Source organism: Melopsittacus undulatus, chromosome 8 (genome assembly GCF_012275295.1).
Source record: "Melopsittacus undulatus isolate bMelUnd1 chromosome 8, bMelUnd1.mat.Z, whole genome shotgun sequence".
Classification (NCBI taxonomy): domain Eukaryota; kingdom Metazoa; phylum Chordata; class Aves; order Psittaciformes; family Psittaculidae; genus Melopsittacus; species Melopsittacus undulatus.
Genome location: NC_047534.1, coordinates 33,352,112 through 33,375,438, shown reverse-complemented (window position 1 = coordinate 33,375,438; position 23,327 = coordinate 33,352,112). Strand labels below are relative to the sequence as shown.

Sequence of the window (23,327 nt, the reverse complement as noted above, 5' to 3'; positions counted from 1 at the left end):
TCAGATTTGCTGGTCTGAAATTCACTGCATAATCTTTGACCCTTCATGAGTGGGGATTAGAGGCTGCTATGGATGCTGTCTTCTTCCAGGGTTTGGATCACACAGCAGCCCTAAGTTGCTTCAGCAGCATAGTCCTGACAAAATCAAATGATATGGCTTGAAACATGAGTCACTCATGAATCGCAGTTAAACAACCTGACTTTATTTTAGATAGTTCGAAAAACTCCCTATTTCCCCCCCTTGTATTTTCTAACAGCATACTTGCAGGAAACTGAATTGTACTCTTGAGAATTGTCCTTCCCATTCTTGTTACTCAGCGTATTTACACATTCTGTGAGGCAGTGTGTACAGTAATGCTAAACTTGTCTATTGTCATTAGTACCATGTTCATTAGCACCTTCATAGTTTAGGGAGCAGTGGATTGAGAATATTATGTAGTTCTTTGTCACAGGATAAACAAGTTCATTGTACTATTTTCCTCATAGCTTGTGGTAACACTTGTGTAGTAAGGTCTGCTTTATGTGCACTTGTTGAAGACTAAGGCATGTTTGGGGTTTTTTTGATTTTAAGGACAACAGTTACAAATTGAGTTGCTATTTCAGAATTCCATCTTTGACTGAGATTTCTGCAAAGCTGCATAGTGCTCAGCCTCAGAATGACAGCAGGGTTCCAGAGTTAAATATTTACTCTTCCTCAGACTGTCACTATGAAGTGAGTAATACCCATTTGTTTTATAGCTAGTTTGCACTGCTGTATAATTTCTTGCATAACTCAGTCTTTAAAACATGTGGCTAATTAATCAAAATAAATACTAAACTAATCTAAACATGGGTTGTTTGGCCTTTTTGGAAATGGAGTGCATGTTCCAAGTATTGTGCAACAGCTAGAGCAATATTGAAAGTTAGACTCATTTCTAAGAAGAAATTGAAACATTTGGGGTTTAATAATAAGTAGTAAGTTGTTGTACATTTTAGTTATGGGGTTGCTGTATTCTAATACTGAAGTTGGCTTCTCAGAAATAAAAATATTTTTAATTATGCATGCCATTGCATAAACTAATAAAATATTTCTCTTTTTTATCATTTATCAAGGTAATTCTGAAGACCTCACTGTTACAGGTTCTTGGGCAAGTAAGAAAACCTTCTACCACTAGATTGGTTTTTGTCAGTAGCATCTATAGAAATTTTCCTTTCCTTCCTTCCCTCCTATGGCACTTCAGATTCCTTCCTGATGCCAAGAGGAACATTATTCAACGATCGTTTCAAACCTTCTCACTTGTCAAGGCATCCCATCCGGATAAATGTCAGGGCTCAGTTTTCAGAGGAGCAGAAAAGCACTCAGGCTCTAAAGAGCTAATGGAAATGTTGCGCACTTGACTTTGTGGTTAGCAGATTACCTGCAAAGGGATGACGCTGTAGGTCACTTTCACTTTGTTGCCTGATGGGTCAGTACTGTTAAAACTTTAAAATGTGTTTGGCATCCACTAAACATTGGGGGGGGGAGAGAGGGAAAGAGTCTTATGCTCCTTCTTAACAAATTTTCTTTGGTTATCAATGAAGAATAGATTGCAACATTGATACTGGTAAAAATAGACCAGCCACCTGCAGTTTCCTGAAATTGTAATGTATTTATATTACATTTGAGTTCTGAAATGTAATTAATTTGCAAGCACCTAAGTGTAGTGCTAGGAATATTACTGACAAGTTTCTCTGTTTGAAAGTATGCATTTATATGAAGGGCTTTTCATTTGGTTGCTGTTTTAGAAAAATCTGTGTTATTTGTACATTAATTATGGCTAGGGACAGTGAAAGCCAGTTAAAACATACATGAAATTGCTTCCAAACATTCTTTACTGAAGAGCACATATATACATATATATATATACATATATATATATATATATATATATATATATACAGGTTTTGCTTGCAAAGTGGCCTTTTAATATTTTTGATATATCTTACTGAAACACCATTAACATGGTACTGTTCTTGGAATTATTCTTTTAATATTTATTTTTACTAGAAAAATAGCATTCATTTATAATTTGTTCATTAATTAAAATACATTCATGAGAGATCTGAGTATTTTCTATAGATAAGAATAATTGCCAATTGTGGTGATCAAATACTTATGTATCTAAATAAGAAGCTGTTTGAATCTTTTAAGAAAGAATTTCTAATCATATTATCATGCTGGCTTGAAGATAGTATTTTTATGTGTGGTTTTTCTATATTTTTATATATATAAAAGTTATCATTATATCCTTGTCTTTCAGATTATAAGGTTCCATGCTGGTGCTCTTCCTGCCTATATTGTTTCTAATATTCTTCTTGCTTATGGAGGACAATTGAGCACATTGCTATCAACAGGTAGCTTTCTAGAATCTTTTTCTTTTATCAAGTGTTTTTAGAGAAGTTACCCAATTTATTGTTGAAAAACTAACTGACTGTTGTGCATTTTTTATCTAAGTATCATTGAATTTGTGCTTGTAATTCAATTTGTGTTCTTCAGTTCCAGTTTTTGTTGATAGTCCTTCTAGGTTGTGGTGTAGCAGACTATTTCCTTACTGTTTTACTCTGCTGTCCCTTCTTTGTGAATGACTGCTGTTGCACAGTATTTTAGGATTAATGGAGATCTACTTAAAAATACATGTAAAAGTTTAAACATATTGTTAATATGCACAAAACACTTTATTTCTTGTATGAAGATGAGAGTTGCAGACTAACTTTCAGACATCAGGCAAAACATGTTTTTGTTTAAATTCAGGTGGTGTTCATAACAAACATTGTAATCTCTCTAGGAGCTCTGGTGACGTATCACCTAAAATGAGCAATCCAGTGAATATGGGCCTTGATGATGAAATATGCTTACGTGCAATACTGCTGTTAGAGTTATCTTGTTTTAAAGTAAACGTTCAAACCTTTGTCTGAATGTACTTTTTATGTGCCTTCTTTGTTAAAGTCCATGGCAAAATAATAACTATAGGTGCTTTCTGTTCTTGATTCTAGGCCAGTGTTCAGACTTTTCCCTTGAACTAGTTAGGACAGCTAAACCCTACAAAGTAGAACCTCTTATAAGCATTGTTGTGTTTCTGCAGCGGTGAGTTTGCATAACTTACTTATTTAAAGCAGTTTCCAAACCAGAAATTTCAGTAAGAATATTCGTGGAGAGGAATAATATTTTATCTGTAGTCATTGTGAACACCTTGCTGTGATTTTGTTTGAAACACTGTTGGAGGAGGAATTGTTGATAGATATCTTACTGTAACAGCAATTGGAAATGAAAAGTAATACTGCTTTCATGTTTTTGGCAGGTTTAACTGGTTTAGAGAGATATGGGAATCCCTGTCACTACCAGAGGTGGATGCTGCTGTACTGAGCAGTCGGGATGCATGGTTCCCCCTTGTGTCCCTGATTCTATTTCTTTTTGGGACAGGCATTGCCTACTGGAGTGGAGTATTTTTCTCTACATCTCTGAGACTCTTCTCTTCACTATGGTTAACTCTGATGAGGTAAAACATTATTGTACTATATAATTGTGGTCTTTTAGCTGATTGTGACCCTGTAATTTTTTTGTGTGAGTGTGAACAGTTGGGCATCCTGAATCCTGCAATATATAGTTCACACCTGATTTTAGACATATAGGTTTGTCATTGTTAAGTACTAATGAAGCATGAATATTGCCTCATATTACAGAATCATAGAATCATAGAATAGTTAGGATTGGAAAGGACCTCAAGATCATCTAGTTCCAACCCCCCTGCCATGGGCAGGGACACCTCACACTAAACCATATCACCCAAGGCTAATCCTTATTCCACATTTCCAAAAAGGAATCTAAATGGCTTTCTCATTTCTTTCACTAGCTGTTATAAAAGTGTTCAGTTTGTTTTTGAGGAAGGATTGTTGGAGAAGAAGCAAGTGACCTGTTCTTTTCAGCAGCTCAAAAAATAAATGTATATAGTTAGAAAAGGGACTGTAAGCATTGCAATCCACTCCTCATTATTTATAATTGGGTAAACTGCATTAAAGAACACAAAGGCTTGTAAACCAAAAACTTGTTGGATGTTCATTTCACTCCACAAGACATTAATGTTATAGATCATGTTTAAGAACACTGGAATGTTTTTGTACTGATAAGTACTCAAATATGAAAGTGACTTTAAAAAAGCAAGAAAAGATTAAAATATTTTGAAGGAGTATATTAGTAAATTGGACGACATGTATGTTTGACTGTTCTGACACTAGTAACAGTCTTCAGCTACATTTGAGTCAACTCTGTATCTCCAGAAAGTTGGTTGGGAGGGACTTTACTCAGAAAATATCCACTAAATGAACTCTTTCTTTTTTCATTGCTAAAATCTCTGGTCTTACTCTACCAAATAATAGATGTGGTGTCAGCTATTGCTTCTTAGCCACCTTGTTTCTAAATTACAGTGGATGCTTCAGTATTACCTTTAAGTGACAAACGGATGAACTTCCAAGTTTTGAAACAACTCCCTCTTAATATTTAAGGGGTTTGGCTCAATTCATACTTTCTTCATGTGAGTTTTTTGATTTTCTGCAAACCCCAAGAACACCTTGGCAGAGGCAGGAAAGTAGGATTTTTTTGTGCCCATAGTAAGTCAGCTGGTTCATTTTGAAGTTCTAGTGCCTTACCCAGTTCTAATGCCTTACACAGTTTTTTCATCCTCTTCTGAATTTTTTCTTGGGGAAAAAAAATAAACCCAAACCATTTATTTTCTACAGATCTCTCCAAAGTAGATAGTATTGATTTGACTTTTGTGCTGTGTTCTGAAATGACCTGATAGGGCCAGCAGCAAAGAATTTGTTACTAGGTGTCTCTGGAATTTTTTGTTCTTTTCAGCAAGCTTTTTTTTGTGGAGAGGGTTTGTTTCTGTATGGATGGGTTATTAATTTGGTTTGGGTTTTTAATATTTGTTGTAAAGGTTTTTAAAATTGTATTTTCCAATGCTTTTTCTGTTCTCAATGCCTGTTTTAATACTCGATATCCCATGAATGTCCAAGAAGTACAAACTTTTTCATAGTTCTGTTGCACTTCCTCCCCACTGCATTCATGGTCACACCTTCTCAGCTCGTTTTGGTCATTTGAGTTTCATATCTGCCTGTCAGTCATATCAGCTGGGCTCCACAAACTTCACATAAGCTTTTCTGTGTCTCTGACTATGAGCAAGCAGAAATTCTTGTCTGGGAAGAATGTTTGTCACAGAATTAATCTCTTGGAGATTTTCTGTCATGTACTGTTGTATGATCACTGAATGCTGCAGTGTGTTAATGTGTCTGTAGGAGTCACTTTTGTGATGCAGCTGTGCAGCAATTAGATACTTGTTCTCTTGGGCTGAACAGAAGAACTTGGTGACTGATCCAACTGCTGTCAGATCTGCTAACTGCAGATCTATAGCTAGCATTACCTAATGTTTTATATCCAGTGATAATTCCTCTATGTTGCCCAAATGAAGTAAAAATAATACATTGCAGACATACATTCTAGAATGCTTTTTTCAAGACAGTTTTGTTCATTTAATATGAAAGTTTTTCTTGCAATTACTTTTGTAGGTGTTGGTATATGTGTTAAAATTTGTCTAACTTTATTTTTCCTGTGTTTAATCAATACTCAGGAAAAATTGATTCTTTCCAGTCATTCATGAAACAGAATTATGTTTTTATCTTTGTAGGTCTGGTGTTGTTGCAAAAGTATAACCACAATTTTTGTTTCTTTTCATAGACCTCCTGTGCTTCAAAAAGATAAGTTGATTACACCCAGAAGACTCTGTGAGGTGTTATCCCTTGCTCTAGTTAGCTGGACCACTTGTGGTGCACTTGCTATAGTCATTGTTTATCTTCAATACTTGTTTAAGGTACTGAAAGGCTAAACATTTTGAATTGAAACTGAATTCAAAATTTTGTATGCTTTGAATTTAACCCCATGTTAAAAGCAAAACTATAGATTACCATGGTTTGTGCTTAAAAGAAATGTTATTCGCAGACTTGAAATGGGTCGTCTTTGAATTTGTTAGACTTTTTTAATTTTGTAATTTTTTGAATTATTTTTCTTCTTTTGATAACACTTCTAAAGAAATGCACAGTCCCATATGCCCACACATCAGTGCAGTTTTTAACTTATGGATATAGGTAATGTTCTAAAATCAAAGACTACTTCACTCCCTTGAAGAGAAACTTTAGCAAAGGTTCAACTTGATATGTTCTGTAGAATACTTTTTCTGTCTATAAAGGCTTTCCCCAAGTCTTCATGGAGTGAAAGGAAGAAGGGTCTATATATTGTAGAACTAGGATAGTCTTATTTTATGTCTCATATGATCGTTTGTGTAGTGCCGCAAAGTTCCATATTTAGTCCCTGCCATTCAGTTTCCATGGTCTTCCTTGCATCAGAGCTTCTAACTTACCTGATTCACCCTATGGTTATATAGCTGTTAAATCAGCTACTATACTTAGCTACTAGGGAAGCATTGGAGCACGTGTCTTGAAGTAGGGGCGCAAAGCAGAGCAACTTACAGGTGGTCTGAAGCAGATAGGTGGCAGCTGAAAGGCAGAGCCTGAGGAACAAATGCTATCTCTAATTGAGCTCTCTGTGACATAAGGTTACCTGTGAAGGATGTCCCCATGTTCACAATACTTGCCTTCTGGAATAGATCTGGTTCCTATCTGATATGGTTCCTATGTGGCCCATTTATGATTTTCTGCAGAAAGTGGGGTAGAACTGAATGAGCAGGAGGAGGTGATGAGTATGCCAATTTTTCCACTCTGTATTCTCTGTCGAGCACAGTGAAAGGGGAGAAAGCAGAGCAGCATAAGTCTTCTCTCTGTACTTGGAAATTCTTCCTTAATAGAGCACTTTGGGTGCTGCTGATAAAAAAGGCAGAGGGAATTCTTGTGTTGCAGCTCCACTGGGACCCTAGAATCATCTAACTATAAAAAGAGACAAAAACTAACCCCAATTTTTTTTTCTTCTATACTACAGTGTTTGTGTGAAGAAACATTATTAAGAAAGCTGAACTGTTTGTTTTGCAGGTTATAAAACTGCACGTGAATGTAAAAGCAGAACAAAATGCACTCAATGGGGTAGGTCTGTTTCCTCTTCAGAACTGTGACCAGAAATTGTCTGGCAAACCTATGAATTATGAATTGTTACCGTCTTGCCTTGGTGTAGTATTAAGTTGTGCTGTGATGACTGGATGGCTGTAGTTTACTTACTGTGTGCATAATGTGAAAGAAAGGCATGAGCAGCCTGTTCCATTGTATGTGACCATGGCATTCACTGTTCAAGATCACTGCAGTGCAAACTTGCCTGAAGTACCTTTAAGAAAAGTTAGTCTCTGAATACATACAGAGCAACAATGGTTTGTGTCTAAATTTTGGTTTTTGATTATGTATGTCTTACCTAAAAAAGGATTACTAGGAACATCTGTACTAAAGTTAAATATATTTTTTCCAGATAGGTAATTTGTGGAGTTTAGGGAGTTTTTTTTAATCAGGAGATGACAAATAATGACTTATTAGATGGCTATGGGCTGAGACGGCAATATATTTTGGAGCTGTTTAAAAAGGAGTGTAGAAGTGTTGGGGTTTCATACACTGTGAACTTTGTTTCTTTTTTTTTTTCCAGTTACTTTAAGGTGTAAGATCTGAGATGTAAGCAGGTGTGGATAGAAGCGTTTAATACCTACCTGTCCTTTTTTTGCAAACATAGAACATAGTTTAAAAAAGCAGTCTGCCAGAAAAAGTTGTTGATAGTTTTCTATAGTTTTTGTGTGTTTAATTTTAAATCCTCTCCTTCCCTTCTTTCCTCTCCATAGAATTTTGTTTCATTCATGTGATTTGGGGTTGCTTTTGTTTTTTTTTTTTTTTTTCTGTTGGAAGATAGCATCTGCCAACTCATTAGTTTATCTTTGTTATTTATTCCTACAGCTGATATTTTACTTCTTGGTGCAGTTGAATTACCTCCTGTATTTTTTCCCATGAATGACCATTTGTGATTTTTCACCAGCGTGCTTTATTACTGCTTTTATTCTGTTCTTCCTCCATCAAGGAACTCCGTTTCTTATCACTGCATTGATGTCAGGGTGTCTCCACTCTCTATTATTTTCTTCCAAAGACATATAAACTATTAGTGCATGAGAAATTTCTGTATAAATCTAGATGCTTTAAATCTAAACTATTGAACTTTGCTTTTTGAGGGATAAACTGCAAATTTTCTTCTTAAAATGGAGCTGGTATGACACTGTTTTGATAGCTTTTCCCTCCTCCCTGTTCTTACAAGTCATGATTTTGACTTCTGTCTTCCATTTTCAGGATTCAGGCTGCTCAAAAGAAACTTCACAGAACTCCAGGATACACACAGTCAAAAACCAGAGTTCAGTGGGCAGTATTTCAGAAGCAACACAGTCTCTTTCCAACAGTACCATTGCTGAAGCTGTTAACAGTCTTAAGATGCATGTTACAGTTCTCAATTTATTCACATGGATCGTGCTGCTCAACTTGCCATCCTTAATTTATTGGTTAAAAAATCTCAGGTAACTTCTTAAATTACCAGTAAGGTACAAGGAAAGAATACAAAACTTGGAAGATAATAAAAATTGCTAACATTTGACTCTTTACATTATCAGCTACCTCATAATTAACAGAACTCTTTGATATTGTAATTGGATTTTTTCTATGCAATATGATTTATGTTATGGTATAAGTAGATGTGAAGTGAATCAGTGATACATTGAAGAAAGTAATGCTTCAGAAAGGATTTAAAATCAGGCTGCAATGCCATATATATTTCATGTGTGTGTGTTGTTACCAGCACATGCTTGTTCTCAAGTTGTTTTTTATTTGGAAGCCTAGCTTAGAAATAACATGCATTTTAAACTATTTCTTTGCAGGTACAATGTTAAACTTGATCCTGATCCATGCAGATCTACAGCTGTTATCATCACATGCATTTTAGAAATTCTCATGAACTCAAGTATTTCTGAAGTGAAATCAAGGTACTGTATGTAGCCCAAACTCCAGTTTTTGTTTTCCTGCCTTGTTCTTACTACTTCATTTGTGTGATAAAAGTTAATTTATGCTGCACAAACATAAAACTGTTCAGCCTATGTAGAGATTCATCAACTTGTATGGTTAAATCTTAAAGACTAAATAAAATGCATGCAAATTACCTGTAGTTTACCTAACCTGAGAAAATCACCTCTGTTTACCAAATGGACTTAAATGAAGTTCTTTGCTATCTAAACCATCGGTCACAGAAAGTCTTCTTTAACTGTGACTTTTTCATTCATAATTCATTGAATCCTTCCAAAGGATACAGAATCCTAATGCATTTAGCGATGGCTGTCAGAAAGTTATAAGGGAAAGTGAATTCTAAACCAATATACTTAAGTTCTTGTGACTCCTCTGTATGAACACACTTGTGGAAATGTGCTGTCTACTGGATTAATAAGTTTTGAGCTCTTGTTTTTGTTGACAGTAATAGTGTTTCTTGTTCAGATATACAATTGGTCAGTGCCTCATGAAGGACAGTGAGTAATAACCAATATAGTTTATTCTCTTGACCAGTAGCTGTTAATTCAAATGATGTAAAACATTAAATCTTTGTTTTCATTCTAAATGAATATGAGTATATTTTTAAATTACATTTTCTCAGTCTTTTGGAATAATTGCTCTTGCTTAGGCATCAGTTGTTATTGCCAGTTAGACCTATTGGTCCCCTATTAAAAATGAACAAAGCCTTGAAATCTATAAATGACTTTTCAGAAGAAAGTGAAACATGATATTTGCGTACCTTCTGCATATGTGGCTACAAAAATGGCAATTTTTCTTTATATTTCTACAGTAAACTCTTGAAGATTGCAGCCAAAGTTCCACTCCCCTTGTCTGTTGTGATGCTGGCCTTTGGACAAATGCACTTATACAAAGTACCAGACTTTGTGACTTTTTCTCTTCTTCTACATGTGCTGTGTTGTATTGTGTAACATTTGTTATGCATAGAAAGAACAGTGCAGCCTAGAAACTGAACTCTGGAGATGGGGCAAATTTCAACAAAGGAATGCCTAGATCAATACCATCCTTAGTTTACATACTATGGGAAGAGGACAGAATCATGAATGGTTCTGTTCATGTTGCTTATGAGGTTTTTCATGGTGTTTATTTACTGACTGTGAAAATTAAGTTAATTAACTATTGTGTCTAAGCACATAAATCATATCAGTGTAACATCTCGGTATGTTTGCCTTGTAGACACTCTGGTATTTCACTATACTTCTTTGCTGAAATGGACTTTTTTTTACTCACTATGCCATACAGTGCATATGTTCTGAACTTGCATCTCTTGCAGGTCTAAATTATGCTGGTTAAAACTCAACACATTTCAAGCACACTGTGACTATCACAAAAACTACACAGCCAAGTATACTTTCAATCATTTTATGCTACGTTTAAAAGCTGCCACAGTTGTGACTAGACAAACTAGAATGTACTGCTTATTTAGAACTATTTTTATCAGATCATTTGTTCAATTAGTATGAACATTTGTGAGATTATTGGAAGTCTTACACGTTTTACTTTTTGTGAGAGAACAACAATATTCTGTGTAGCTTTCTATTCAGGAAGGATACCAGCAGATTCATAAATAATTTGCTGTAATGTTGTTTTAGAACATTGTCAGTTTTCTCTGGAATTTTGTCAATTCTGAAATCACTCCTTGGACGTTGTCCATATGTAGAAGCTAGCAAGCACTGAGGTATGGTGTGTGTTCATGGTGCAGTTGCTGTGAACACAGTTTCCAAATAGACAAGGCAAGGCTTTTTGCCTATTCTCAATCAGCTGTCTCATAACAGATATCCATACACGAAATTGATGTGAAATCGTTAACAACAACTCATGCCCTGCCATACAGTGCTAACTTCTTCATGTGAACAAACTCTTAATTAATAGTGGGAAATACCATAATTTTTAGCTCTGTATAAAGTATTATCTTAGTGCCTAGACGCTACAGTGACTGCCATTTATAATAAAGCCTAAAATACATTTGTGTAAGGAATTCTGTCCCCTGGGTTTGTGTTTTGCCAACAGAAGAAATCTCAGTAGCCATTAGATGATAATGATGCATTGATTTTGCATAGAGATGAGCCTACTACTTGCTTCTGTGTTAGCTGTCTCTGCTCTGTCCAAGATAGCTGCTATTTTCATATGGAAATATTAGACCAGCTCAATCATCTTACAGGAATAGTAAGAGGAAATCTGCTACCTTGCAGTCAATCAAGTATGTTCTTGATACAGTAGTACAGCCAGCCTGACCCATTAATTTTATGGTATCTCATTAATCTTGCCTGAAGTGCCTCAGTTAGTTCTAGTGTGTTGTTAGGGTCAATGAATTTGAGCTGGCTGGAAAGACTTAATTCAAACAGTAACTTTCTGAAATTAAAGACAAATGTGAATGAAGTAAGCATGTGTTTTGTGTGCTTATATGCAAGTCAGCAGTTCAGATTATCACTAAGTCATTCAAACTGCTTTAACTGTGTAGGACTTCTGTAGTTAACCAGACCACTGTCACTGCTATCAATAATGTATGTGCTGGTGTTCTGGTCTTAACCTGTTTTAGAAAAGATTAAATTATACATAGTGTCTATAAATGGGAAAAGTTATTTCAATAGATTATATCTTGATACTTTCTAGTCAAATATATGCTACAGTATATGTCTGTAAGATAATTTCTGTGTCTAAATATACTTGTAGAGAAATCCACCAGTTGGTTTAACTTAAAAATTGCTGTTCAGACATACAAGAATAGTTATTCTACTTTCAAATAGCTGTGAATGAAAGATGGTGGCAGCATTGCATTGGAGCTGGTAAAAGGCTGTCTGTGAAAGGATCTGATTTCTGTGGATGATAATTTTCCTTGGCCTTCACAATAATTTTGGTTTACAACTGTATATACCACTGATTTTGTTTTGTTGTCTTAGTGGGCTCTTTATGCACAAATGCGTTTGTTGGAGTTGTTGGTAGAACAAAATGATAATTGGAATAAGGAGAACCAACAGTTCTCTCTGAGAGCTTAGGTGTCTCATCCCAACTAGATTTGCTGTATAATCAGAGGAGGGGGATAGGCTTAGAACAAGCGCAGAGAACAATTCATCCCCTTCTGAGAGAGGATGCCTACTTGCCATTCTGAAAAGGGCAAGAGTTTGTAACAGTCTAAAATTGGTTTTCAGGTAAAATATAACGATTGATTGTTGTTACTTTTGGAGAAGAGACTTCTGTTATATGAACGTCTAGTTCTGCCACTGTCGGTAATTATAATCTCTGCAGAAACATAGGCTAAAACAATATAAATACTTCTAATTGTGTGTATGAGGAAGTGTAAATATTACTGAAATATCCTTTATTCTGAGTAGGCTGCAACTATAAAACAGCTTTGGTGAAGATATTGTAATGTATCTTAGTACCTTTAATTAAATTTCCAGTTTCTCCTTTAAATTTTAGATTATCTAGACTGTGTGGGAGAAGATGGAGACCCAAATTAACCTGTAATGGATTAGACCTCTGCTCTGGAAGGGCAGATTTCTATTGTCACACAGACCCAAATTCTGTTGTTCTCCTTCAGAAGTTACAGTATTAGTTTGGCAGAGCCATCGTTCTTCATCTATGTGGATGTTCACCACATTTAGATGGAGATCATGCCACATAAGTGTTTAGGTTGAGATTAAGCCACTGTTTTTTCTCTTGTACCTCTTTCTAATTTTTTATAAGCTATCAGAAACAGGATTTTTTTAAAAAAAAACAGGTAAGAACCTAGAGTACCAAATGTCACTGATTTTTGATACCCCATATATTTACAGCAGCATCTTTCTTTGGCAGGGGCAGAGGGAGATACAATGAGAAGGTTTAGTGACATCTCCATACGCTGAATTGCTCTTGAAGTCTGTAATATTTTATGGCTGATATGATCAAACATGTGTTCCTCATAGTCTTATCATGCTGCAATCATTATAGCTACAGCTATAGCTAACAGATCATTAAAAAGCTGTATTTTTCTGGTGAGGAAAAACCTATTACCTCTTAACTGAATTACCAAATGTACCTTGAAACTGAGTAAATGAATGTTGCCCAAAGGTGGTATTTTCAGTTTTGATTTAAAAGTTGGTAGCAGTATGTCATGTTTCAACATTGTGTTAAAAGAGTATTGTTTTTTTGGGGGATTGGTTTGTTTTGTTTCTGAAAAAAATTGCAGTAACTGAAATACAAGTTAATAATATTCCTCCTAGAATATTCCTCCTAGTTAGAGTTCTGCTCTGATTGTGGTTTTGAGTGAGCTGATGCATGTAGCAATTCATTCCAAAACAGTAATTTGCAAAGTTTTAAAGCAAACAACACAACAAAACCCTAAACAAGGCAACAGTAATATATCACAGAAGACTGAGACAGCCTGTGTGTCTAAGTGAGCTTTTCAACTATACCTAATTGGGCTACTTTTAAGGTCAGCATTAGAAATAGTAACATGTATTGATACTTAAACCCACCAAAAAACATTGTTGCATACATCAGTATTTGATTTGGAGTCTGATTTTCCATGTGTTTGCTAGTAACAAGGTTAAGGACTTGTTACTTAACTTTTGACAGGACAGAATAAAGTCAATTATGTGCCTGTGAATAAATATAGACATGAGAGAAGCTTTCATTAGATTAAGCTTATTTCAATACATTGATGGGTGTATTTAGACTTTTGTCTTATTTATACTAAAGAAGAAGACCCGGACATTTACAGACCTTCAATACTCTGAGTAACTGAAAATGGTTTTGTAAGTGGTTATAGTGTCTGTACGATAATTGTGCTACTGTTTTAAGTCACTAAGCTACTAGAAGACTGATGGCTGTAAACCAGACTAAGTTCTTAATGCTAATTTTCCACTTTATAATGAATGTTAGTCACTTAATTTACAGCTTTGACTCTTTAAATCTTTTTTATTTTACTCTGAGAGATAATCAAGCTAGCTTATATAAGCACTTGGCACTGTACTGTAAAAGGTTTTTGAACTTTCATCACCATTCCTTTAGGAGAGACATACTTTTGTCACCAAAGCTAGATGTTGCTCTTGTATACCTCTGGAAATGTGTGTGAATGAATGACAATTGAAAGCAGATTCATTTTTATGTTAAAGTCAAATAGTTTTTCTACCCTTTTTTAAAGCCAGATCTTTAAACTAGTATTCATAATAGAATCCTTAAAATCTCTTAAAGTTTATTTGAAAACGTTTTACAAATATTATGTTTTCTGATGTATATTCTTACTTACAGAAGAATGTATTTAAAGCTTTTAAGCAGCTCACTTATCTTAAAGCTCAAATAAAATCTGTATATTTCATCTTGTTAATAAACATTACTGCTTTAACAAATAAAGTTTAAGCATTTAAGGAGAATATTCTATAGCTTTTACTTAAGCAAACCTGCCCAGCACCTCAATTTTTTAGGTATCTAAGCATGTAACTGCCTTAAATTACACGCTTATTACCTTGTAGCATGAAAACCTGATTCAAAGTTGTGACGTTTTGACTTTAATTTCACTGGGTCTCACTCTGCATTCTTAAATGCAGACAGATTTTGCTACTCATGCTGTCCTAAAGAAATCTGGTAAGCCTCTCTACAGTTATTGGCAGGTTGTGGTCTGGATTCTGCAGAAATGTGTGGTATAGGAGCTAATTTTATGCCTATGAAAGTCGGGAATCGCACACACAAACTTGTTACTTGGTGGCATATCATTCCAGTTCCTCCTTCTATATGCAATTATCCTTGGTTTGCTTCTTGGTATCCTTCTTGTATCCTTCTTGGTATCCCTGGCAGTGTTCAAGGCCAGGTTGGATGAAGCCTTGGGTGATATGGTTTATTGTGAGATGTCCCTGCCCATGGCAAGGGGGTTGGAACTAGAGGATCTTAAGGTCCTTTCCAACCCTAACTATTCTATGATTCTATGACTCTGCTGTGGCAAACAATAATGCCACAGTAATAGTAGTGACCATGACTGCCTTAGTGAAGATATGCAGCAGCTGTCCTGTCGGCTGTTGTTCTGTTGAAGTTCTGCATGTTTGTTGAAATACCAGCAAAGACTCTTTTTCCCTCCAACTTCAATCATTTCAGGGTATACATAGAATCATAGAATAGTTAGGGTTGGAAAGGACCTTAAGATCATCTAGTTCCAATCCCCCTGCCATGGGGAGGGACACCTCACACTAAACCGTATCACCCAAGGCTTCATCCAATCTGGCCTTGAACACTGCCAGGGATGGAGCATTCACAGTCTCCCTGGGCAACCCCTTCCAGTACCTCACCACCCTAACAGTAAAGAATTTCTTCCTTATATCCAATCTAAACCTCCCCTGTTTAAGTTTCAACCCATTACCCCTTGTGCTATCACTACAGTCCCTAATGAAGAGTCCCTCACCAGCATCCCTATAAAGTACTATACATGCAAGTGTGTTGATGTTTAGTTTTACTAAATTTTATGTGCCCTACTTTGGGCTCTATTCAGAATTCAAGCTTCAGTATTTTCCACTTACGTCACTTTGAGTGTGAAAATAGTATTTGAGACTGCAGCACCTGACAACTGAAATATTTAACAGAAGTCTACCCATAGTAGACATGATACATATAATTACAGTGCTAGACCAAAACTGAAATGTGAAATTCCTCACTGTGACTTGAAACTGGTAGCTTTCTAGAGCAAACAAAAGTACTGTGCCTTAAACCAGTAAATGAATACACTCTAACTGTAACCTGTGGGCTTCTGTAGCATTATATTCAGTTTTTGAAATTGACCAAAAATATTTGTGTGGACCATACTGAAACTTGATTTGGGGAAAATACTCTTAAAAAAAGTATTTTAATCCCCTTTGACAGAAATGAAGATTTATGACAAATCCAGTATATTTGTGGTTTGGAATCACACCAACCCAAATCAGAAAGCTTTAGCTAACCTTAGTTTCTCAAGTCAAAAAGAGACAAAAAGGAACTAAAACGTCTCAGATATCTGTCTTGACTTCAAAGTCTGTGTGTTAAATTATTTTTGAAACATTTGTTCTTTAGTTGTGATTTTGACCCCACCCCATGTTGGTACTATATAACACTGAGTCTTGAATAAAGATGCCATCTCAAAGCTTGTCATTGAACTGTGGCATATTTAGATATGCACACAAAATGCCTGCATGTCATTGTTTGAAGCAGTACAAATCCAAGTTATTAATCTTTCATTGAGAACTAACTTGACCCTGGCTGCCATTATGCTGCTGTTGCTGTGGCACAGCAGATAACATGTAGTTTTTGTCTTCTCTGCTTCTTCCTTCTGTATGTTAGTTTAATGTTTTTAAAAACTCTTGTTCTGGTCACCTAACTTTCTCTTCTTTCTTTTGTGATGTGGTTGTTTCAGCAATCCTGACAACTGGTGAGTTTTTAGCTACAGGAATAGAGGAACAGTCTAGTATTAAAATCACTGAGAGGGCAGAGCTACCTTTAAGGCCTTTATATATGGTGATTAGTCTAGAAAAGCTGTGTAACTTAGGCCTAGCAACATGATTCCCTACTTAGCTTTTAATTGTTTTTCCAAGCACCAAGTTGGAATAATGTTGGCCAAAATAGCTGGTTTGGGGAGTTTGATGGGAGGAAGGGTGATATTGTTTGGTTGGTTTTATGAGGACTTAAAACTTTGAAGAACACAGATTTCATAAATTATGTATGTTATTATTAAATTACATAAGTTTCCCCAAAATGTAATTTTTGGGAAAATCGGTTCACAAACAACCTGTCTTACATATTTTTAACTCTTCCCCTGCTTTCAGCAAGCGTAAATCTGGTGTTGTAGGTGGAACAAACTCTTAATGGTTACATGTTTCTAGAGATGCTGACAGGGTCTTCTCTGTAAATGTTTGAATAATGCTGTAATAAATGATTGTGCTTATTAAAATGTTTATAACTGAATTCTCAGATACAGATCATACAACGTGTGATCAGCTTTGGCAAAGTCCTTGTCTGTGTGAAGCTGAGAACCTTGGGGAATAGCTGCCTTCAGCTAACGTTGAAACTGCTGAAAGTGGAAATCTCAGCATTTTTAAAAACTGTGCTTTTAGATGCTGGTACTTTTTGCTGAAGCTGAGGGCAATTTGAGTGGGAGCTACTCTGGTATGTTTGTATTTTGTTTGGTGGTTTCTCTGTCTACAGTGTATACTTCACATTTTTTACTTGTCTTTTTTTTTACCCAAGTATGCATGACTAAAAGGAGCACTGTATAGCATATGCTCTGCTGAACAAACACTTCTGTATATTTTTGTTTGGTGCCCTGACATGGTTGCATTAATACAAATGGTTGTAATTCACAAAAAATGCCACTTACCTCTCATACTCTGTGGAGTGTTGTGGATGTTACTCCTACTTCTGTTGTACAAACACTCTAATGAGTGTTGTGATGAATGTTTGTTTGCCTTTAGTCTTTGCTCAGGTACTCATGTGGAGCAGTTTGGTGCTTTTCCTTCTCTTGGGATTCTAAACAGAAAATAAGAACAGTGAATAAAAGAGCATGGTGGTTAGAGCAGTACTTTAAATCACAGACACTTTTTTTCCCCATCTCAAGTAGAGTACAATAAAGGTCATCCTTGATGAAGCCTGTCTCAATGTCTTACTTCATGTATATTATACATGCCTTGCTATCATGAATCAGTAATGCAATAAGATGGAAAATGTTTGGTGAATTATATAGTTTATATAGATCAATGTGTATAAAACTTGTTCTCAGCTAAACTAATTGGTTTTAAATTTTTACCTTTTTGAATTAACTTGCATGAAACTGAACAAACAGTGCTACATGCATCTTCAGCTTCAGTGCAGTTTCATTCAAACATGCATGAACATTACCATGCCGTAAGGGCTAGATAATTAGTATAGCCACTTGCAAGAGGTTCCATTTACTGACTATGTGTGTCTGTATACTTAATTTGTCAAGAAGACCTAACGTTTAAATTTGGCTGCATTAAAAAAGCATCACACTGACATCTAGCTTGGAAAGTGTTTGTTAAAGTAGCTACTGTTTTCAAAGAAGGATGCAATTTTGGTCAATCAGTGTAACTGTACTAACAGTATTGTAATATGTGTTCTGCTTGTACTTCACTGAAGGAAAGAGCTATAATGTAATTATCTTCAAAAACAAAACCAACAAAAAACCCAAACAGGCAAACAAACCACCACCACAATCACCACCACCAAAAAACCCAAACCACAAAAAACCAACCCCAAACAAACGGGAAAAAACCCAAACCAAAACACCATGAAAGAAACATGCATTAAAATGAGCACTAGGTCTAAACAGACTTTTAGCTCAGTTTCTCGAACACACTTAGCTCAGAAGGCAACAATGCAAGTTTGTAGGTTCTTCTTTTTCTAAGACAGCTCACAAAATCACAGGATCATTAGGGCTGGACGGGACCTCTGGAGATCATCTTAGTCCAACCCCCGTATGCTAACTGATCTCTTGCATAGTTGCATACTTCATCAGTCAGCCAGACTGTCTAAGTTATGAAGGTAATAAAACTTGTTTCAAATTTACAGATGACTCATGATCTTTATGCAAAAAATTCAACTAGAACAAATTCTCTACCTACAAAATCACCAGAGAGTTTCCTTACATTGGGCCCTGCCTTTTTACAAGTTCTGTTTCTGCTGTTGTTCTGGTTCTTAATAAGTCTAGTAGCTGGAGCATGTCTATTATGAAAAGTAATTGATGGGGGTGTAAATCTTTTTTCTATTCCAAGTCTGTAGAATAATATACGAACTGGGTAAATTGACTTGTATTTTTATATGTTCTTGCAGTCATGACAACAACCCTGCTAGCATTTTGTTTACTGTGTGGCTAATGAGGTTTGGATGTCCACAACTTTGCCTGCCTGGAAGGCTGGTGTTAGGGGTTTGTTTTGCTTTCAAAATTTAAACCAAAGATGTAAAGCATCTAGTCAGAAATAAATATCTGTAATTTGGAGTGAGATAATGGTCAAATATCTTTAGTTTTAACATGTTTCTTTAAAGATGTTTTGTGTGATACTAACTAAAGTATAATCTAAATAGTGGAGACAAGAGTATAATGAAATTGTAAGCAAAAACTTGGAGCTGAAGAAAGCTATGAAATAAGGCAAAGGTAAATTAACATAGTCCTCATTGTAGTCTTTGTCTTAGTTTCTAGTCTGACAAGAGGATATTCACTGCTGATAAATCCAAGGTAGGAAAGCAACAGTTTCATTAAAATGTTATGATTTTGGATCTTGAAACAGACCTTACTTTCTCTCTATCTATCTCTGTCTAGCATCAAGAAAATGATCCGTATTTCATCTTGCTTGAAAACCATTCAACCAGCTGTACTTAACTGTTAGTCACCATTCTAGAGATATGGCTAATTACTTTAATTAAAAAGTCGTATTTTCATACAGCTCTGCTATCTCTCCTGGGAATTGTTTTAAAGTTCCTATATGCTTACCACCAATTCTCTGCAATACGGCTTAGGGAAGAGGAATTTTAACTGTACTGTTCAATAGCAACAGGTCTTCAGAGTATTAAGGTTGAAATTCTCAAGGGTCTTTATGTCATGGATGGAAATGGAATCATTACTGTATTTTTGAACTCCTGCTAACGTCATTGACACCCACCTACAGTCCACTAGAAATATAAGAGCAGAGATCAGTTTGTTCACAGATTACAAGGAGACTAACCAAGAAGGGGCAAGCCAGAGCCAAATTCACTGGTAAGCTTTATTTTAAAGAATGTGAAAGGGAGAAGGATTTCTTCCTTCCCTCCACCCCTGTCCTTGAATCCAGTTGTAAAATGGGTCTTTAGTGGGTTATACCAGGCTGTGTTGTTATTGCATTTATCAATGTATGTAGTACGCTTTCATTTAATGCAATTTTTAAGAGTTATCTGGATCTCAAGCCGTATTTCTTGGTGCACACAAAGATCTGATGTTGTAAATAATGAGCCAATGTAAATGGCTGTAGGTAATAACCAATGTAAATCCACAAATGTAAATAATTTTTGTTAAATGTCTTGCTAGTCCCTCTCCGAAGAGAATAAAGTGTCCAGAAATAGCTTTGGTATGGGAAGCGCTTCCTTAGGATAATTCGTTCTTCCTAATACATTAGTACTAGGAAAACAACGAAACCTTGATAGTGCATGGATGTAATCTGCAGGAGGCAGATTTTCCTTGCCATGACTAAATTATTGTCAGCATTCCACTGGACTGTTGTGCTTGCTTTCTTTGTTACCAGTGACAGCTCTCTATGACTTGAGTCTGGTTCATTGTCCTTCTTACAGACAGTCTGTTCATCTCTTCAGCATGTGGAAAGTGGTGCTGCTGGGTCTATATACAGTAGTGGCTGTGACAGGACTGGTAAAGGGTGCTCCTTTCCAACCAGAAGAAAAATGGAAACCTCTAGATAACCCTAGAAACAGAGACCTGGTAAGGAAATGCTGCAAGAAAGATAGCCTCAGTTCTGTGGGAGTTCTTTATTTTCCATCATGAGAATTTTTTTACCTTCTAAATTTAAAGCTAAGAGGGGCCCATTAAATGCAGTGTTAGTAACTGTGCACTTTGTGTAGTCAATAACCACCAACCGGATGAGCATTCTTCAGTCAAGATGTACCCCTTAACTGAAGAGACATTCTTGGTGTGCAGCAGGGCACAAATCTTCCTTTTATTTCCATCCCGCAGCTTTAGTTTTTAAAGATGTATTATGTTTATACAACCACCTGGTTTATGAAACAGAAGAGGAATGATTATTGTCATAATAACAAGGGTACATTTAGATTAGATATTAGGAAGAAGTTTTTTACTGTGAGGGTAGTGAGGCACTGGCACAGGTTGCCCAGAGAGTGGCTGCCCCACTTCTCCGGAAGTGTTCAAGGCCAGGTAGGATGGGGCTTTAAGCAACCTGGTCTATTGGCAAGCAGATTGGAACTAGATGATCTTTTAGGTCCCTTCTCAATCAAACCAGTCTGTGGTTATGTTCCTCTCAAATGCATATTCTGTTGATTGATTGCACATTTGTACTTCAAGAAGATAAGTTTGCATCTGATCCATGGTTATGAGTAGTGGCTGAAGATCTGAAAGTTAATTACATCTGAGAATGAAGAGAATACTTGCAAGATATTATGAGCAATTTGTGAAGAACAAACATCAGTTTCCCACAATTTTGCGTTGCTGTTTTAAGAAGCATTCATTTCTGCTTTTAAGTGATCTAAGGGACCAGTTCAAATCAATTGCCTGCTGTTGCTAACTCTTAGAGAAATGTCTAACACAACTGTAGTGTTTGCTCTCAGCAAGGGTTTTGCTGTGCCTGTTTACAAGATACACAGTTTGAATCCTCTGTGGTTCAGCTGGGAGTAGAGATGATCAGTGAGCAGTTGGTGAACTTTTGATGCCATGTCAGGTGTAGAAGCCATGAACAGAGTGGACATGTCTGAATTATATTGTCTATATTGTACTAGTTTATGGCCAAAATAGAGGATTTCATCCCACGTAGGAACACACAGATGTACTTTGTCAGTGGAAATAATTAATCTCTGCTGGGCATGCTTTATTTTCACATATGCAATCTGTTCAGTTTTTCAGAACACTCCAGGCTTATTTTTCAAGCAGGGGTCTTGATGTCAGGAAGCTCCCAGCCACTTTCGCCATGAACAATGAAGGACCAAGGCCTGTCATGCTCTACTCGGATCCTGTTGCTTCTGCATTTGCAGATTATGAAGAAAGGAAAAATTATTTCCCAAATTATTTCAAAGGCTGACCAAGGTAAAAGATGCTGTTTTTTCCTCTAATGTTGTTACATGTAACCAAGCGAAAGATTGGGATTGAAGTGATTCTCACTTCTGTCTGAAGTATAAAAACAACTTAATTTCAGAAGAAATTAAAAGTGTAGTAACTCTTGCCTGAATTGGGTTTAAAATAGTTAAGAGATTTATGAGGTATTTACTACTTTGGCATAATAACACATGGTTCTCATGCAGACCTATATAGACCACTTTTGCCTTGTTTTCTATTCCTCCTTCTTTTCATGTGGAGAAGAATTCTGACAATGTACATGTAATAGAATGCAGCATTTTGGTAACTGATAAAAATTATCAAGAAATAAATTGTAACTTTAGACTAATGGTTTCCCATGATATTATTAAGAAAATTAATCTAGATGTAAGATACTGCACTAACAAATCACACGTTATCTTTTATAACTTCGCCCGCTCATGCCGTTTTCCTTATTTCTATGGCTAGAACTGAAGGTTGCTATTACCCTGAATCACAATGAAGACTGCACGCAGATTTCAATACGAAGCTCTCATTTGGCCAAGCTTTTGTGTCAGGAAAACAAAAAAAAAATTGCTCTGCACGATGAGTATTGTGCATGATGCATAAATGAAAACGGACTTTAAAAGGGATGCTGTAGCTCTCTGTCAGTTACAGCAGCAGTGAGAAAGCAACTCGCTGGTGGAAGTAGCTTGTACTGCGTAATTCAGGCATTCTTTTCAGTGTTCAGAACTGGTTTCGGAAGTAGAGGTCTGCTGCACTCAGCTGGGTTATTGCAGCCAGTGTTACCCTGGTTGCATATAAATACTTCTGTATTTGTCTCACATCCTTTGTTTTGTTTTTCCTCCTCTCTTTTCCAGGCATTAAGTGTCGAACTTCACCCGAAATGATCCCCTTCCCAGCACAGTATCACAAGACTTTTTAACTTCATTGGTTGCTTTGACAATTGCTTTGACAGTTTTGACCTATGTAATCTGATGTCTTGTTGCAAGTAGCACATTTGCCTTCCCTTGACAAATGTGTGGTGTTTGCCTACCACAATGTGTCTAGCAGAACCGTGTGTGTTTAGATGTGAATAAATGAGGAGTGCAACAGCGCGTGTTAACTATTGCCGAGTGTCTTTGTTCAAAAGTGGTAAATAAATGTTACCTTTTGTGTTACTGGAACTGGGCATCCTCAGGTTTTTCAGATACTCTTTTACCACAAGTCTTCTACTTGGGAGACTGAAGGGAGCGGGGAAATACGGGCCCTGGCACAGCCCCCAGAGCGCAATGGCTGCTTGTGCCTCACACCCAGCTCCTTCACACCCGTTTCCGACCGTGCCCCTGGCAATGAGCCGCTTGCACGACACCTGTGTACGTGTATGAGGTTAACTAACGGGGGGGGGGTATAAAACACGGTGTCGGCAGCTGAGGAGCTGCCCTCACGCCTCTTACCCCACCCCTGTGGGGGCTCGGAGGCAGCGAGCAGAGCCGGAC

At 36.5% G+C, this 23,327-nt stretch overlaps 2 protein-coding genes across 2 annotated transcripts in view; both read left to right on the top strand.

Annotated features, from left to right (window-relative positions):
- The window catches only part of PGAP1 (post-GPI attachment to proteins inositol deacylase 1), a 38,606-nt gene extending 24,160 nt beyond the window's left edge, over window positions 1-14,446 (top strand). Inside the window, exons 18-27 of the mRNA XM_031045864.2 lie at window positions 603-711; window positions 1,092-1,130; window positions 2,279-2,372; window positions 3,012-3,102; window positions 3,317-3,514; window positions 5,749-5,881; window positions 7,053-7,103; window positions 8,334-8,554; window positions 8,912-9,016; window positions 9,865-14,446. Coding sequence (XP_030901724.2) covers window positions 603-711; window positions 1,092-1,130; window positions 2,279-2,372; window positions 3,012-3,102; window positions 3,317-3,514; window positions 5,749-5,881; window positions 7,053-7,103; window positions 8,334-8,554; window positions 8,912-9,016; window positions 9,865-10,003 — 1,180 coding nt within the window. The 3' untranslated portion in view covers window positions 10,004-14,446. The remainder of the gene's footprint in view (window positions 1-602; window positions 712-1,091; window positions 1,131-2,278; window positions 2,373-3,011; window positions 3,103-3,316; window positions 3,515-5,748; window positions 5,882-7,052; window positions 7,104-8,333; window positions 8,555-8,911; window positions 9,017-9,864) is intronic.
- A 3,877-nt stretch (window positions 14,447-18,323) lies between these two features.
- On the top strand, window positions 18,324-22,959 carry C8H2orf66 (chromosome 8 C2orf66 homolog). The gene is made up of 3 exons (XM_005145562.3): window positions 18,324-20,508; window positions 21,653-21,840; window positions 22,710-22,959. The coding sequence occupies exons 1-2, from the start codon at window positions 20,386-20,388 to the stop codon at window positions 21,833-21,835; spliced, it is 306 nt and encodes a 101-aa protein (XP_005145619.1). The 5' UTR covers window positions 18,324-20,385; the 3' UTR covers window positions 21,836-21,840; window positions 22,710-22,959.
- Window positions 22,960-23,327: the final 368 nt, after the last annotated feature.

Excerpts from the sequence above, each read along its gene's own strand:
- C8H2orf66 (XM_005145562.3), top strand. The coding sequence starts at position 20,386 with ATGTGGAAAGTGGTGCTGCTGGGTCTATATACAGTAGTGGCTGTGACA. Across the intron at positions 20,509-21,652 it reads ACCCTAGAAACAGAGACCTG|TTTTTCAGAACACTCCAGGC; the intron begins GTAAGGAAATGC and ends CAATCTGTTCAG.